Here is a 17,519-nt window from a genome sequence, read left to right on the forward strand (position 1 = left end):
CCACAGAGGAAAAAAAAGAGATTGCAGCAGCTAATTTTATAAGGTTGCTAATGAGGAGAGAGTTCTGATTCTGCAGTCCCATGTTTGAACCATTACAGTCAGCATAAAGCAGGGCATTTCCTACCATTCAGTTTGACTTCAGAGAAACAGATCGTGGTGGTTAAAACTTGAGACTTTCCTTCGTGGCTATTGCAGAGCGGAAACGCTTGTGCTTACAGATGTACAGACCAGGGCACGTGGAGGGCGGGAGCTACACGGAGTGCTGGTCCCTGGTCAGGTCAGTATTGAATGTACAGCAGGGCACAGGTTGCACTCTGCCTTTGGAACTCTCCTTATTTGTATGATTTGGATATTACACAGTGGTGGAAATACAGCTTTTTTGGCTTGGCCTGTAAAAAGAAAAAAGTCTGTTTGGCCTTATTCATGGAATTTGGCAGACTCACCTGGGAGGCGGCGAGGGCAAGAGATTGTCTTTTGACTTTTTACTGTTGGAGCTAATGCTGTGGATACTGCAGGGTATTACTGTAATGCACCGAGCGAGAATACACTGTGAGTATGCATTCTTCATGTCAGCACTGACAGAGGCCAGCTGGAGAGGTTTAGAGCAGGGCTGGATTAGATCTTACTGCAGCGCAGGTCTCTTCTATATTGGCTAGTTTCATCTCCAATCCCTTTTTGTCTGACTGGCACCAGGGAGCGCTTACACACATTCTGCCGTTTCAGTCCAGCCTTTTTTTATCATTCCTCCCCCCCCCCCCAGTCCCCCCATTTTTCTCCCCCTTTACTGTCACAAATGTTCACAAGGAGTCGGCCATGAAATCTGTGCTGATGCGCCTGATCCTGGAGGGAATTTTTCTGCTCGCAGGTAACGAGATCTATACAGTAACTGCAGTGTGTCCTGAATGTTTGCGTGCCTGCCCGGGGCAGGGAGCTGGTTGTGCGATTAGTGGGAGCTGGAGGCATGAGAAGGAACAAGAATCAACTAGAAAGGAAGAATGTTTTTATTTTGAAGAGACTTGAAGTTTTGTTCTGGAAACGTCAGTGCAAGGAATGTCCTTGTTGCCGCAAACTGAGTGCGGAGCTATCGGCGGGCTCCCAGTGCCTCCTGGCTTGGCTCCGCCATCAACCCGGGGTGTTCCAGGGCATGGGTCTTGGCTCCTGGGTGGGGGAACTGTATAAACATGCGGCTCTCCCCCTGTTACTTCGGTGAAACGGTAGTTTTGCTTTTTACAGATGTTTTTTGTAATTTTCCTTTTCCCTTTAATGGTTTAAAACTCCTTTATTGAGAAGTAGTTTTTGTTTTAACTCGGAGGACAAGCCCTTTGCTGGGCTGTGCACTTCTCCTCCCCCACCGCCTCCTCGAGTAGTAGTGCACGGTGGGAGAGAGGTCACAGCAGCGTGTTGCCATGGGAATGGCAGTAATTGTGCAAATATAATTGTGTCGGGTCTGTTCGTTGCGGCTAATTCTTTCTTCCCCCCCCCTCTCTCCCCCCCCCCCCCCCCCCTCCTTTTTTCTTTTGATAATAATAATACAAACCCTAATTAGGATGCACCGGGAAAGGTTGCTAGGAATTCAGCTGTTTTACAGAGAGGGCAAGCCGCTTTGGGCTGGGAAGTCTCACTGAACTTGCAAGTTTCAAGATTGGGCCCATGAATAAACCTCGTCCTTCCAAGTTTTTTTTTTGTATGACAGCTAAATTAGAATATCTCTCTTTATATGTTCTTATTATTTTAACATATTACGTGTCTGCTCAAGTATATAATTCTTACACTGTAGACAGTGAATCTTTGTTTATTAATAGTAGTCAGTAAATGATTACCTCATTCAGGGAATGGCGAGCTATATGGATTTTAATAAGAGTTGTACCTATCAAACAAGACTGTTCTCACCTCATCAGTAATGTTTTAGAATCTATTGAACAGATTTGTATTTGAAAATACTGCAGGGTGTTAAAGCCCAGCATTTTCTGAGTGTTTTTTCCTGACCCGAGCCCTGTGGGCTGTTAGCTTGGGGCTGCTTGAACACTGCTGAGTTAACTGGAATGTTACTTGTCTCTGGACAGCAGCCTTTTAAATAACACTTCTCTGATTTTCAGATAACAAGTTCCACTGGTTTGCTTTTGTTAGTCTTTAACTAGATAAGAAACTCATTAAACATTTTAAAGTCTCCTAATGATGTAAAGAGTTAGGTTGCCAACATTGCTTTTACTATTGGTTTAATAATAGTAAACATTTGAGCTAAGAAAGTTAGAGGGAACAGAGGAGACTACTTAAGAGTAACTTGTTTTTATCAAATGGAGTTGTTCCTCCCTTTTATTATTATTTTTTTTAATATACCTGAAAGGGAGTGCCGAAGCCTCTCTTAAAGAAACATACTACTTTTGAACTACTTCTTAATATTGGCTTTCCTGTGGTTTTGTAAAGACATAACTGTCCACGTCTTGGAAAAGGTTGGATAATGGACATCCAGGAAATGACCTGTACTTCTGGATATTGTAAAGGCCTACAGCAACAATTTATTTTTTTCTGAAGTAGGGAGAAGTTCCTTTATTTTGCTGGCATCGCCTTCTTCATTTACAGTCTATCATCTGCAGCCAAACCCTAAAATTACAGACCCCTCTGCTGTGCTGAAATTAGCATCTAGGAAGCAATATGCAACAGATACCTCCTTTTCCCTTGTTTTGGTGTGACTAAAGAGTTTGACAACCTGGAGATGTTCACAGCTGACAAAAATCATTGGTGATAATGGAGGAGAGAGGGGAAGACAGCTGGCTGATGAAGGGTATGGTCACTGTAAGTCATGTAAGGAGGTAACTACTGTTCAGCAGGGGGTGACATTGGCTTCCAGGAAAAAATGTTAGCCAGATTTTTAGAACTCTTGCACAGTCTCCTCTGTGACCAGTTTGTTTTAAAAACTGCTACAAATTCAAATCTGGCCCTGCACTGGCTTTTAGGCAAGCAAGAATACATTAGGTGTTGGTTTAGAGGACCTTTCCTCCTGCTCGAGCCCTGTGAAGGCTGGCTGTTTGCTGGCAGAAACAATGACAGCGATAAAGATAATGCTTGTGCGTTAGGTTCCTCTGGGAAGAGCTGCTCTCCTTTCTGCTGCTGAACATTTCCTTTGCCTGTTTGTAAGCTGTGAGGTTGGACAGCAGTGTGTAAAGACCTGAAGTGTCAGCTTATTCTTTTCACCCTTTTCAAACAAATGTAAAAAAATCAAACCAGCTGCATCCCATGGGAAAGCTTGGTGTTTAATTAGCCACCAGCCTGGGGTTGTGCACTCACCGTAGGGACTAATTTGCCACCTGGTGTGAAGCATTCACCCCACAGGTGTCGGCTGGGAGGCTGGGAAGCAGCCTAGGCAGGTGTTCCTGCTGCTCCATGGAGAGAGTGCACTGGCCGGAGGAGATGTGGTCAGGCTAGGAATGTGATGGGGGGGGGAAAATGGGGCTTTCGACCCTGCCTCCCAGCCTTCTCAGAAATGCAAAAATTCACAGCTCTCTGCTTTTGTTATCCAAACCGGTGTTATCTTCTCCTTATCGCCCCGGTAAATACCAACAGCTCCGATCTGAAACTAGAGGCTTTGGGACTATACCAAACCTATCTTTCTGACACCATTCAACAGCTTCTCCTCTTAAATCTGACTGCAAACTTGCCCCCTACAGTTTTGGGAGCCCTCCAATCCACTGATAACTCGGAAAAGCTGTTCCACGTAGTTCTACTGCTCTACTGATTTTTCTTAATTCCAGCTGAAGTATTCCCATCTTCTCCCAGGCTGGGCTTCTCAGACCGAGAGATGTCCATTACACTTTATTTATTCCAACACATTTCCTTCAAGTGTGGCCATAAATTTGTGCTGAAATATTAATTTTATCCTGGCATTCTTGCTGCTTCCTTTTTACAGGTAAGATCATACCCCAAGTTCTCTGTTCTAAGCGAGCCAGACATTAATAGCTGGAAAAAAAAGGCTGTGCTGAGGTAGTATTAGCAGCTCTGACTCTTCAAGGCAGAGGTTATTGGCCAAATTCAGTGCTTTTCCACAGGCACTACAGAGAGCAGTTCTAGTTTATGTCCGTAGAGAGCTATGTCCTAGAGGAATCAGAGGTAATGTTGCCTACAGGACAGCTCTAGCATAGCTGGCAATTGCAGTTACCAGAGCCTTCCATTTCTCTTCCAGTGCTTCTCAGAGCTCCATACGTGTTATGTCCCTACACTGACACAAACCGACATTTTGGAGCTGGAAGCTGGTGCTGAATCCCCGCCTATCTGCAGAGATAGCACTGGTAACAGCAGCTAAAAACTGGGTCTGAAAGGAGTAAGGCGACTTGGTTAGGCAGCAGGGTACTAGACATTTGTGCAGGGCTGCCTGTGAGGCATTGCTGGGGCAGGAGGAGGGACAAACCAGCAATACATAGCAAAGATATAGGCTTCTTGAGTATAAGTTTGGGGTGGTGGTGGTGTGGTGTTTTTTTCTCTTTCTTTAAATCACACGTCAAGTCCAGCTCCAGTGCTCCTAATGCCCCATCTCCCCTCATCTCTTTCCCTCAGGCAACTCTCTAATCTCTTTGACATGCACATTCTGTCTCATGGCTTTTTTTTACAAATGTCTTTTGTGTTTTGATTCCCCTCCTTTGTGTGCAAATTCCTTCTTTTTCTTTCTGCTGTCCTCGTTGTGCTTGCTAGCTAGATTCGGCGTGTAATGCTATTAGATTGGGATAATCCATGCTTGGTTTATCTGTGTGACTGTCTCTGAAGATTAGTGGAAACCAGTGTTATGGGCTAGATAAAGTGAACTGGTTCAGAAGGGCTCTTCTGTCAGTCTGGAGATGCTCAGGAAAATGACAGCAGATTTTCATTAACCAGATTTGAGTGTAATGTCTTGTAATTTACTTGAGCGCGGTTGGGGTGCGTGTGCCTCGAGGAGACAGCTGAACGGCCATGCAGTACTTTTTGCCCAGTTCACTTCTGCGGGACTGGACAGAACTGAAATCAACTTAGTGCAAGTATGGCAAAATGCCTGTGGAGCATGTTTTGGTTTGATAATGAATTGAGTTTTGTGAGTGTTTTACAACTGGAGGGCCATCTGGGAATTTGGATTTTCTTAACTGAGGCTTTCTAGTAACTTCCCATTTTAATGCTGTCTGCAACGATGGTGCCTGGAACATGCTCCCGTCAGATCTATAGACTTAATTTGAGTTTCGGTGTAGTAAATCTGTTATTAAAAAAGCATAAAATCCTTGTCTGTGCTGGTTTGTCCCTTTAATATCCTCTGCATGTTGATGACCTGTGGTGCTTGAGGTGGTCTGGAAGAGAGAGTGGTCTGTTGGGTGATGTAGGCAGACTGGCTGAGGCTCTTTGTAGAGCACCACCTTTGCAGCATCTGGGAGGACAGCACAGAAGGATGTTTTTCTTGCCCTTATACCAGTGGTGGGCCACTCTAGCGAGCGTGGGACTTCATGCTAGCAGGTCTTGGTCTTTTGGTGGTTTCCTGCGAGCGGCAGTGCTGGGGAGCGGGCGGTCTGTGCCTGGCAGCCTTTCTCTGGGGAAGGGAGTGACAGTCCCCTGCAGTGAGATCCCATTTCTAAATCTCTTTCGCAGGTGTGGAATGTGCGGTTAACATCAATGAGTGTGAGGAGGGTCCCTGCAAGAATGGAGCTGTCTGTGAGGATGGCATTGCTGACTATACCTGCCACTGTGCCCCTAGCCAGGATGGCATTGTATGGGGAGGGAAGAACTGCTCTGTCAAGCTCACTGGGTGCCAGACGCACGACTGCCAAAATGAGGCCTTGTGCATCCCAACCTACCAAGCTGAGAGCCACGGCCACCTGTGCCAGTGCCAGCCTGGTTTCTATGATGCCACATGCTCAACACCAACAACGTTTTCCTTTGCTTCCAGAGGGTATCTCCTCATTGAGCTGCCCATGAACAATCAGAGCAGGAGGGACGTAGCAGGAGATCAGCTTGCCAACGTGTCCCTCCGGTTCCGAACTACCTTGCCCAGCGCTATCCTTTTTTACCGAGGCCATGAAGCTGAATACTTGTTCCTGGAGCTCTTTGACGGCATTCTGCATGCGGGACTGAAGAGGGAGGATGTGGGGTACCCACTGCTCCTGGAGGGGCTGAGAGTTGATGATGGCCGGTGGCATAAAGTTGAAGTTGTTCTGCACAGCACGCTGCAGCTAAAGCTCTGGCATGACTCTTGCGGTGCAGGTGTCTGCCTGCAGAGCTCCCCTGTCCCAGATGGCGCTGCTCTGGTCCCGCATGCCTTCCTGAACATGTATGTTGGAGGTGCTGAGGATCCAATGGCCAACAACACGCAGAGCCAGCAAGGCTTTGTCGGCTGCGTGGAAGACTTGCAGGTAGATGCTGAAGCTGTGCTCCCGGTGGATCTGCCTGTGGGCGAGTCCTCCCCAGTGAAGCAGGGCTGTGACCGGACAGAGTGGTGCCTCTCCCAGCCCTGCTTGCACGGAGGGCTGTGTGTGGACCTCTGGGCAACCTTCAAGTGTGACTGTTCTAGGCCTTATGGAGGCCCAGCTTGCTCATATGGTAAGTGCCACATGATTTACATCTGGCAGTTCCTCTGTCGATCAGTGCTTCAAAGATACTGCATAAGCATTGATGCTAGCTCTGGAAGCAGTACTTTCTACTAGACCAGTGAGAAAACTAAAGCAAAACCCTCTGTGAATAAAATTCTCATTGATCCCTTTTCTGTCACTTGTGCCTGCAGGAATGATTGTCAGGTTTGTGGTTATTCCTTGTTGAGCCAGAGGCTCTGACTTCACCTTTGTATCAGATCTATGTGAATGCAGGAGGGCAGGGAAGTTGTTCTACTGTGAAAAGTTGATCTTGAACTTCTGAGTTGGGGATGAATAGGAATGTATTGCTTTATAGATAAAACACGAAGTATTAAGGGGAAGCTCTTTGACAATTTTGAGTTAAAATCATATATATTTGCATTTTTTTTTGTTCCTGCAAGGCTTATATTAATATTGTTCCAGGTTTTTGTTTCACTCCTGAGCCCTAAACATGGCAAGTACAAAGTTATTCTGCTGTTACCAAATTTATGAATTTTAAAAGCAACTTTGTAGCTTAAAAGTCCTTGAGTAAATCTGCTAGGCCTGTATTTCCCTCTTCTGCTACTTGGGTGCTTGAATTCCCATCCTCCAGAGAAAGCAAGGGCACATTCACCTACTTCTTAACTTCACAGACCTGTGTGGGGAGAGAGCATAATTACCGTGATGCATGTTGAAGATGTTGGGAAGAACGATCTTGCCCCATTCATAAGGAGCTGCAGCTTCGAATATCCCTGTGCCAGCTGCGTTCCCCTTGTCATTGAGCTGATGTGCACTTCTTTTCTCTTCCAGAGCGCCCAGCAGCAACATTTGGCCTAGAGAATTCCACCAGCTTTGCCTCTTTCACCCTTTCTGATAGCCTTGGTGCAAACTTCAACATCTCCTTTTTCATTCGTAGTCGGAAACCTAACGGTTTGCTATTGCAAATCAGCAACAAAACTGACCCCTGCCTCACTATATACTTGAAGAACGGCAAGCTGAAGATAGAGATGTTATCGACAGATACTGTGACATTCCCAGAAAATTTAGTTGATGGGAGAAGACATTTGGTAGCTCTGTCTTTCCAAGGAGGAATTGTTGGTGCTCACCAATCAGATGCATATGTGGAGCTAGGACAGCTTGTAGCAAGACCTCTTCTAGCTGGTTATGAAGTGTATATTGGTGGACACCCTAACCCAGACAGCAGTGATGCGTGGGGAGGCTATTTTAAAGGCTGTTTGCAAGACATCCAACTGAACAGCCACCAAATAGAGTTTTTTCAGGTTGAGAACTACAGTCTGCCACAGGAACTCAATAGTTCTCAAAGTGGTAATCTTGTGAATGGTTGCATCTCTGATAACACCTGCAAGGTATGATGTCTCTCGTTTGTCTATACATACGTGTAGTTGTTTATTATAGTTCTGTGATTACAGAAAAATTTGACTGTTGCTGATATCAGGAAGACGAGAAGTGTTTGGTTTGTGGTTGTTTTTCTCAAGTATTGAAGGACGTGTGGTCCTGTATGCTTCTGTGTCACTCGGTGTACTAGATACAATTTAAGCACCAAGTTTTCTTTAGCTGCCTGGTATTTTTTGTAGTTGTTTGAACTTGGGCAGTCCGGCTCTTGTGCTGCCCACCTCCATTTGCTGAGCCCACATGGATGTTCCAGGCTCCAGCCTCTCACCAGTAACCTTTCCACCTCCTCCCTTCCTCCTGTTTCAGTTGCACAGCAACCTCTTCCCCCAGGCATTTGTGGCTTCAGCAACAGCCGTTCAAGGAACTGTCTCCATGGTGCCCTTAGATCAGAAGTTTTCTCTCCTTTATGCCACCCGTGGAGATGGAGAGGCCATATTCCCTAATTTTGCCCTTCTTGCTCATGGTGCTGTAAGGTATTGTCTCTGGTATTAGGTGTGTCCTTCTAGCGACAGAACTTGGTGAGGTTTTCAGGAGCATTGCAGCTTGTTTCATCTGTTTCTTGCTTTTGCTTTTGTGCTGTGTTCTTTTCCAGATTGGTGGGGCTCTGCCTGGGGAGTTTCTATTCATCAGCAGGGTTGATCACACAGGATAGGCAGGGTGTCAGGAATTTATCGGGCAGAGACCTTTGTGCTTCTTTTGCTGCTATTGAGTCACTGTTTTAATTAACCTTCTTGCTTGATTCAAGCGCTGCTGGTACTAATCTTTGTTGTTGCATTTCCTTCTACCACATTCTCTTAGATCCAAAGTTGAATTACACTGCTCCTAAATTCCGCCGTTCTATTTTTCAGTCTGAACCATGTCAGAATGGTGGCAGATGCATTGTCACTTGGAATGATTTCCATTGCAGCTGTCCAGCAAATTTCACTGGGAAATTTTGTGAAGAGAGAGTCTGGTGTGCAAGTGACCCATGTCCTGAAGCTACCACCTGTATAGATGTCCTGGCAGGATATGTGTGTAAGTATTGTTCTCACAATTGTTGGTAAAATATTGTTCTCTCATGTTGGTAAAATCCCTGCTGTTCACTGTCTATGATCAGTATTCCCAGTTTGTACTGTTGCGATAAATGCAAACATGCCGCAGAAAGGAAATGGAATGATGCCCAGGCACACACTTTTGAGGGCAGCGTGTACTTTAGGGGTTTACCACCAGGTTGTGACAGAGCAAAGATGGTACTCAAAGGTGTTTTCTTCACAGATAGTTGCTTTGACTTGATAAGGGGATCAGGGGAGAGCTATCTACTTCTGTGGAGTGGTTGCCTACCTTATCATTGCAGCACAAGGCCTATGCTGCTCTCTGTGTTCAGCCATTTCTAGAGTGTCGGGTTATTTCACCAAGTAGGACCCAATTAAGTATTGCAGATGTGTCTCAGTTTTCTCCTAAGACAGAACCATGGAGAATGAAGGAAACTAGTTAGTTAGTGATGCCCTGATGCGGAGCAAGTGTTGTCTCATGGGTAGAAAGTGTCCTGGAACTCAGGATGTTGGGGTGTTCCCGGCTCTGTCACTGGCCACCTCAGCAGCTTTGGATGTATTACTTTCCTGTTTTTATTTCCTGATGTATTATGTTCTAGTTTTTCTAGCAGTAAAAGGGGAATAGTTGTATTTTTGTGCAGTGCTGTGAGACTAATGAGTAGAAATTGCTACGCAGGAGCTTGATATTATTATTAGAGGTGCAGTTGTAAACAGGAAGAGCTTTAAGGATGCCAGCAGGTAGGCTTGTAATCCTACTCACACTAAGCTTACATGATTCTTAAGGGAGGGAACGTGCCAGGAGTCTGCCTGTCTCAAACATGACACCAACTGTCTTTCAAATCCCTTATGTTCTACCCCTTTATTTATAGGTCTGGCTAATGCAACATTTAATAGTTATGCTGCTATTGAATTTACCACCAATACGTCAGTGACTCGAACTCTGAGCAGCCTCCGTGTGGATTTCAGAACCAGGGATGAAGATGCTATTTTGCTGCGGGCTGTGGAAGAAGTGGATTCCCTCCAGATAGCTATCAAGAACTCCTCCCTGCTCGTGGACATCAGGAGTGGGAACGGCATCGAAGGTGTCAGCTTTCTGAGTCAGAAGTCCGTCACGGATGGTGCCTGGCATACCATCTCTGTGTCTATGGAAGAGCCATCTGCGCTTTCTTCCAGGTGGCTGGTTCGTTTGGATGGGTCTGTTAATACAACTCTGCAGGGAAGTGCTGGGAACCTGGACTTCCTGAAGAACAATGCAGTAATTGTTCTAGCTGAAAATTTCACTGGCTGTCTGGGACAAGTGAAGATAGGGGGGATCTACCTGCCGTTTGCTGCCCATCTCGTGTACCCCCAGCCAGAACAGTTCCAGCAGTCCAGCAGAAGGACCATCCAGCTGGGCTGCACTGGGGCTGATGTTTGCGCTTCTAGCCCTTGCCTCAATGCTGGCACCTGCCAGGACTTGTTCAATTCCTTCAGCTGTGCCTGCAGTGCTGGCTGGGCAGGGCTGCTGTGTGAGTCTAACGTTGATGACTGCCAGTCAAACCCGTGTGTTCATGGGGACTGTGTTGATGCAGTAGCAGATTTTCAGTGTGAATGCTTCCGGGGGTACATTGGGAAGAAGTGTGACATCAATGTTGATGACTGTGTGCGGCACCAGTGCCTGAATGGAGCTACCTGCATTGATGGCGTTTATGGCTACTCCTGCAAGTGCCCGCCTCAGTATTCTGGACCTCGCTGCGAGTAAGTGTCTTGGTTGGTTTGATGCAGGGGTCAGAGGAGCCCCCACATGAACCGAACTTTTACTTTGGGATACTTCAGGACACTTTTTCATTGCAAGTATCTGGTAGGTAAAACACCTAAATTTTGCTGTGAACTGAAAGGTGCTGTCTGGATCCAAATCCTCACTGAAAGGTGCTCAGCCTCATGCAGATAAGGATCCTTTCTTTTTATGTGGGTTATCCCTATGCTACATCTCAGAGCCATTTAAAATGCAAGTGCTGTAGCTGCTTGTCACTTCCTTCTTGCATTCCCCAAGAAATCCACCTTTTCCAGGATTTGACTCCCCTCTGGCGTTCTCCTGTATTGATTTAAACAAAACAAAACCAGATCAAACCAATAATACCCTGCGGGCCTGCTTATGAAATGCAAGGAGCCTCCAAGCCCCCAGAGGATGGAGCCAGCTTATTCTGAAGTTTCAGGTGCACTGAATGTCCTGGAGTGATGGATATGGTCCCAGTGAGGATGGGTCCTGTGCAGAGCGCAGAAGAGGGACAATCTAATCTCTGCTGAGAATGCTGTTTTGGATAAAACTTTTGACACTGGGTTTATTGAGATTTGTAATCCTGTAGCAGGAGTTCCTAACTGTGCTTATTTTTGCTACTAGTGATACACGGCCAACTTTCAAGCACTACTCAGCCTGCCTGTAAGCAGAGACCTACCAGTGCTAATGAAGGTGCCCATTGCTACTACCTCTGCAAAAAAAGCCTTACCCTGCCAAATGCTTTCCTACAATATTAGATAAAAATACATGTGCACTCCTAGATTAATTAAGAACACTCCTTCAACAAGGGCTTGGTTGTATTTTGTGGCATTGGTCCTAAGTCTAAGGGCATTGTTTCTGCGTATTGGTTAAAACAATGTCCCTTTGAGTATTCTGCTCCTTATCAAATACATACTGGGGGAGGAAAGTTTCTTTACCCGTCACCATACTGCCTGTGCTGCTTAGCAGTGCACACTTCATGATCCTTCCATGGAGCCCACTTAAAATTTGGTGAGAAATTGATATGGAGTCAGGAGGAGGGCTGGGTGTTTTTTGATATGGTCTACTTCTATAGCATTTGTATTAGTTTGGAAAAAATCCAGTATGTTTTAGTCACAAAGGTATGTCTTATATTGGTAAAGGAAGTAGGAATCGGCGTGTTATTTAACCTTGCATCTACTTGTACCTGTTAAAATATTGAACACTGAGATAAATACTTACATGGCTGAGCTTCAGTTTTCTAATCTACCCAGGCCGAAGTTCCTGTTGTTCTTTTGTCATTCTGGTGTAGAGTTACCTAGTACTTGTGTTATCCTTCTGGTGGCCTGGCTGTGCTGCAGTTTGGTATTCCAGACGTGTCCTGTCTCTGTTTATGTTTTTATCAGCAAGGCTAGGCACCTGTGTGAGTATAGTCCTAGTACTGATATATGGCTCCTGCATGTTCTCAGGGCATGCCCAAAGTAATACCGTCACATTATGGATGATTTCTGAGACTATTCCCTTCTCCACCTGTGCCAAACCCCTTCCTAGAAATACCAATGACTGTGCTTATGACCTTGCCAGCTCAACACCACTGTTTTAAGGGCTGTTGTCTCTTGCTTTTCACAGATGGCCATTCCCACCTGAGCAATGTGGCAAGAACTTCACCTGTCTGAACGGTGGCAAGTGCATCAGCGAGAGCTGGGGAGCCAACTGCACTTGCAAGCCAGGCTTCACTGGAAGGAAGTAAGTGCTGTTTTTCTGGTGCTTGCAAAGGAGCTAGTGCGCTTGTTCTTGCATCAGCGGGGTAGCTGAGCAGGTTGAAATGCTTCATCCTCTTATATGTCCTTTTGCCACTGAAACAACTCCAAAACTGTAACCTAGCTGTTACTTGTAGAAGAGGCAGGCTTGATGTGATCCTGCTGACAATACCAATTTCTGCAGTGTGAACAGGTTCCAAGTTCCTTGTGCCTCATGAATGTTCATTAACTGTGCTAGAGACCCGCACTGGCTTCGGTCACACAGAAATGGCAAAAGGAGGACTGGTATGGATGGGTAAAAATTTCATGTTGTTGGACCCTGGAAAGCACTTGAAAAAGATGCGACAGGAACTTCTCAAATAAATGAGGGTTTCGTAGACTGTATGATTTTACATTCTATGGCACAAAAACAGATGTGAGAAATTTCGTTTAATTCTAATACACTTTTCCTCTCCAGTTGTCAAATTAATATAAATGAGTGTGATCCGAACCCTTGCCAGAATGGAGGTACGTGTCAAGACTCTGAGAACAAATACGAGTGTGTGTGCAGTGCCAGCTACACGGGAGAGCGCTGCGACGTTAACGTAAGCACTTCCCTTTGCTCGTGGAAGCTCCTGTCTATTCTGCCAAACTTGAGCTGTGAGGAGCAGCAAAAGTGGGCTTAGCGCAGTCCTTGGGTTCCGTGGGTGATGGTGAGGCTGCCTGCGTGTTGCACAGTCCCCTGCATGTCCTGGCGAAAGCACGCTGCTAAGCACAGTTAGGAAATTGGTGGGTACTAAAGAAACCTGTAGCGGGAAATTGTATTTTTCTGTGTGGTGCTGTTGCACGCCAGTCTCCAGCGTATGAGCAATGGCAGCAAATACTTCTCAGTATCTGCATGGGCTGCCATATGGTTTCCAGGGCTGTCTAACTTTCCATAGATTTATGACTCCTTGGACAGTAAAATCAAACTACTGCAGCTGGACCTGTTAAAAGGAGATACTACTTATATCTCCCCACCCAATTTCCCAGAGAACGGAATTTCAGCTGGCATTTTATCTTGGATTAGCATTGCAAAGCACGAAAGATCTCTCCAAAGATCATCTGGGTAGAAATGGATGGGTTTGGAGGAGGGCAGTCACATGAAGTCTGGCTAAAAGTGATTCAGGTACAAGTAGAGTAGCAGCATCCTTTACCTGCTGAGTCTGCTTCTGCCCTGCTGGGCCTGGCAGGTGGGCAGTCTCAGCGATGCTTTTCCTTTTCTGCATAAGGCAAGCACTGCTGTTTGAGGCTGGAATCCTGCCTGTGTGGAAGTTGTTACATCATACACTTGCTTTTTCTCTGTAAAGCTGTTGCACGGACAGGTAGCTTGTCTGGTAACCTGGGAATGTACTAACCCACACTGCATGGAAACGGCTGTGTGCCAAGGTGGGGTTTGCTGCTGTTGCTGTTACTAAAGGTTCTGTCATGCATGTGCCATGAGGTCACCCCTGACAATTCCCGTTTGCATGCATAGACTCCTTCAGGCATCTCTGTCTCCTCTGTCCCAGGACACTTTGTGTAGATTCCTTGTATGCACTGTCATCATTCCTGTTACTTTCTGCAGAACCATCTGTCTTTTCCCTCTTCAAAGGCCAGGGCCTGTGATGTGGGGCAGGGAGGAGGACAGGGGATGGCCGTTGGCTCCGCTAGCTGTTAACAATAGCTGTGGAAGTGGAGAGATGGTAGCTGCACTCTCTTTCTCCCTCCCACCAGCAGCAGCAACTAAAGAGCAGGCCGGAGGGTGGACTGCAAAAAAACTCCTGTAGCCTTGGTACCGTGTGACTAATCTGCATGCTGTGCAAAACCAGAACTAACCCCAGCACATCGCTTGAGTCTTGGCAGGCTTAGAGAGTCAACTTAAACTTCAGTCAATGGCAGAAGGACTTCCAGGTACTCTGGGAATATTCCTCCTGCGCTCTAATGCTTTGTGACATTAGCACAGACTGTGCAGCATCCAAAAGTTTTAAATAATCAAGCTTGAATTCTTTTATTTTATCTGTAAGGTGGCAGATACTATTTTTAGCCATACGAAATATTTCTTATTTTTAGGCTTATTGTAATTTTAAAGCTTTCTTTAAATGAAAAAAATTCTACAATTATTTTAGTTCTTTGTTGTTGTGTTCTGTACCATCCTTAATTCCACCAGAATCTAAAGAATACTCATTCGGCTACATTTCTGTCTTCTCAGTACTTGGGCCTTTTATCATCTCCATCTCCCATCCACATACTGACCTTTCTAACATCCTCCCCCTTCCTGCTGCAAGTTGTCTTCAAGTCTGTTTCAGAGCATTTTTATACAATGTGGACACTAAAGTATGTGCCTTTGTAATTTAAAAGTTTTGAGCTACAAATTCAATGGATCTAGCTTTTGCCATTCACTATTTAAATTATTTAAAATCATTTGCCCTAGGATTTCCTAATGTTCCTGCAAGGTGTGTCAGTCCTGGGTTTGTATCCTAGTCTTTCCTAGACTGGTTAACTGTTAAACCTGAAACTTACTACATCTCCCTGTCCCAGAATCTTCAAGGAAGTGTTGAATCCCAAGGCTGCATATAATCTTGTTGTGATGGATAGTTTAATAGCTAAATAAATTCTCTACCTTGCCATCAGAGGCATTGTTGAACTTTTTTTTAGTATCATTTCCCTGCTCAAGGAAATTTTCTGGCGTTACTGAAAATTCGTATTACTCCATTAAATTTATAGGTGGGTTGGTTTTTTTTTTCAACATGGGTTAGATCTTTCCTAGCGACGCCTATGTGTTTTAGTCTGATATTGGTAAGGAGGCCCCTTAAAAGATTTCCACTGTGGATGCTGAATACACTGGCATTTAAATCTTCAGGGGCTATCCTGGTGTGAAAAACCATAAGCAGAGGGGAGAATACAGAGTGTGTGGTATTATTTGGACAGTTTTTCCTCACCTAATACCTGCAGTGTTGCTCAGGCTCTTATTTACTGCTGTTCTAACTGTAACAAACAGCTGTGCATTGTCTTCACTAGCAAGGGACAGCTTTCCTTGTAGCAAGTTTGTAGCTCTGGGACTGGTCCCGTAAATTGTCTGCACTCAGTTTTGCCATCTCCACGCCGGTTAGCTGCCCAGCTCAGTAAATCCTTTGTTTTCTTCCTTGTGGTAATTCTGTCCATGCGTGAATTATTGTAATGGCATTAACTGTTCCATCGGTAAATCTCTGCCCTCTTGAGATCAGCTTCACCAAAGCTGCCAGTTAAAGAGTGTCATTGAGTGTCACTTGTTTTGAATTGGAAAAAAATAATTCAGAATTTGTTACTGTCTGTTCTTTGTATTAAACCCAGTCCATTTTATAAAATAAATTTGAATGTGTTTTGCAGAGAGATTAAAGAGAGAATATGAGCATTCTCTGTGCAGGTGCCCTCAAGCCCTGTACTTGTTGTCCTTTTCCGTTCAGGTGCAGATCTTCTGCCTGTTCATTTTTTTTTTTTTTTTGGCTTTTCTAAAAAACTTTTTCCCTCTAACCTCTGACCATTTGGGTTCTTCAGATTAAGTTATTGTAACCACTGGAGTTTCATTGTTTCTTCATTAATTTCTTTTACAGAAAGGGACTCCAGGTGCTCTCTTCCCCTCCCCACTAATTGAAGTAGCTGTCCCTGTAGCCTGTGGTTCTTTACTGCTGCTCAGTATTGGGCTCATATTCATGATTCTCACTGCAAGGAAGAGGCGCCAATCAGAGGGAACCTACAGTCCGAGTCAGCAAGAAGTGGCAGGAGCTCGGCTGGAGATGGACAGTGTCCTAAAGGTGCCACCTGAAGAGCGGTTAATATAGGCGCTGCCATGACAAGGAGATGCACCTGCAAGGTCTGCTTTGACCTTGATCTTTTTCCAGCACTTGCAGCCACAGATCCACCCTATCTCAGTTTCCTTAAGGCATGGTAATGAAGACATGGACCTAGAAGTACAAGGCAGACTGTGTATGCAATAGCTGTTCCAGCTGGTTTCAGTTAATTGAGTCAATTGCACAGCGCTGGCTCAAAGTGAGCCTCCTTACTCCCCTCTCTCCTGCCCCACAGACCCCCCGTGCCCTCCCCTCTGCAGGAGCTGCTGGGGTGCGCCTGCTTGGAAGTTGCCCTTGCTCTGTTCCACCTTTCAGGCAGCAATGGCGTAGCAAAATCTGCGTTAAAAAGGCAGGGCTAAATGAGGCACTAATTTACAGATTGAGACCTATATATACTTTTAAGGAGCGTTGTACAGAGGGTATTTATGATTGGTTTGTATATACTGTTCTGTTTTTGTCAATAATTGCAAACCATTCAAAGCGTTTGCAGCTCAGGTGTGAGGTTTTCACAAGCAGTCCTCAACAGCAACAGCAGCTGTGAACTCCTGCCCTGTGCCAGCCAGGGCGTTACGGGGGATTGTCAGGAATTACCGAAATCATTGTACCGATCCATGTTTTATGAAGTGATCTCTGTTAGACATTCCCACGGGTACCGCGCAGCAGAGGTGCAGTCGGAACTTTGCGGGGGTGGGGGCCAGTGCTGGAGCTGGCGGCAGTGCCTGTTGCCAGATGCTGCACTTGAAGCTTACGTGGGGCAGGAGAGGCCACCGGGCTGCTCCTGCCTTCCCTGGGCTCTTTTGTGACATGGGGGGTGGGGGGTGGGGGGATGATGGTGAAAGGGGGGAAGCTCCTGTCCAGTGCTGCTGTTGGCTCAGTGCAGCTTCGGGGAGGCGGGATGAGGGATGTGAAATGCAGCACTGTCTGCGCAGAAGCTCTGAGTAACACCCTGTTCTACCACAGCAGCCAGTGTGGGCGCATCTTAGCAACTCCTCCGTTGTGGGAGCAGTCGGGGCTGCAGGGGCTGCCCTACTCCTTGCAGTTGTTGCAGCCACGGTGATTGTCATGAAGAGGAGGAGAGCAACTCAGGGAACATACAGCCCAAGCCGTCAAGAAAAAGATGGGGCTCGAGTGGAAATGTGGAATGTAATCAAGATGCCACCAACGGAGCGGCTGATCTAAGACCTGGGGTCACACAACAG

General features: G+C 45.8%; 1 protein-coding gene across 7 annotated transcripts in view; it reads left to right on the forward strand.

Moving 5' to 3' along the window:
• The window catches only part of CRB2 (crumbs cell polarity complex component 2), a 73,050-nt gene extending 55,531 nt beyond the window's left edge, over window positions 1–17,519 (forward strand). For 4 of the 7 annotated variants that reach the window (XM_040606502.1, XM_040606503.1, XM_040606497.1 and 1 more), the window contains exons 7-13: window positions 5,599–6,546; window positions 7,365–7,921; window positions 8,816–8,981; window positions 9,868–10,735; window positions 12,363–12,479; window positions 12,951–13,077; window positions 16,084–17,396. In XM_040606502.1, the coding sequence (XP_040462436.1) occupies window positions 5,599–6,546; window positions 7,365–7,921; window positions 8,816–8,981; window positions 9,868–10,735; window positions 12,363–12,479; window positions 12,951–13,077; window positions 16,084–16,311 (3,011 nt within the window). In that variant the 3' untranslated portion in view covers window positions 16,312–17,396. Of the gene's footprint in view, window positions 1–5,598; window positions 6,547–7,364; window positions 7,922–8,815; window positions 8,982–9,867; window positions 10,736–12,362; window positions 12,480–12,950; window positions 13,078–16,083 lie in introns of all 7 variants that reach the window. The other 3 variants (XM_040606498.1, XM_040606500.1, XM_040606501.1) reach the window with 3 other exon arrangements.

This window comes from Falco naumanni, chromosome 9 (assembly GCF_017639655.2).
Source record: "Falco naumanni isolate bFalNau1 chromosome 9, bFalNau1.pat, whole genome shotgun sequence".
NCBI classification, from domain to species: Eukaryota; Metazoa; Chordata; class Aves; order Falconiformes; family Falconidae; genus Falco; species Falco naumanni.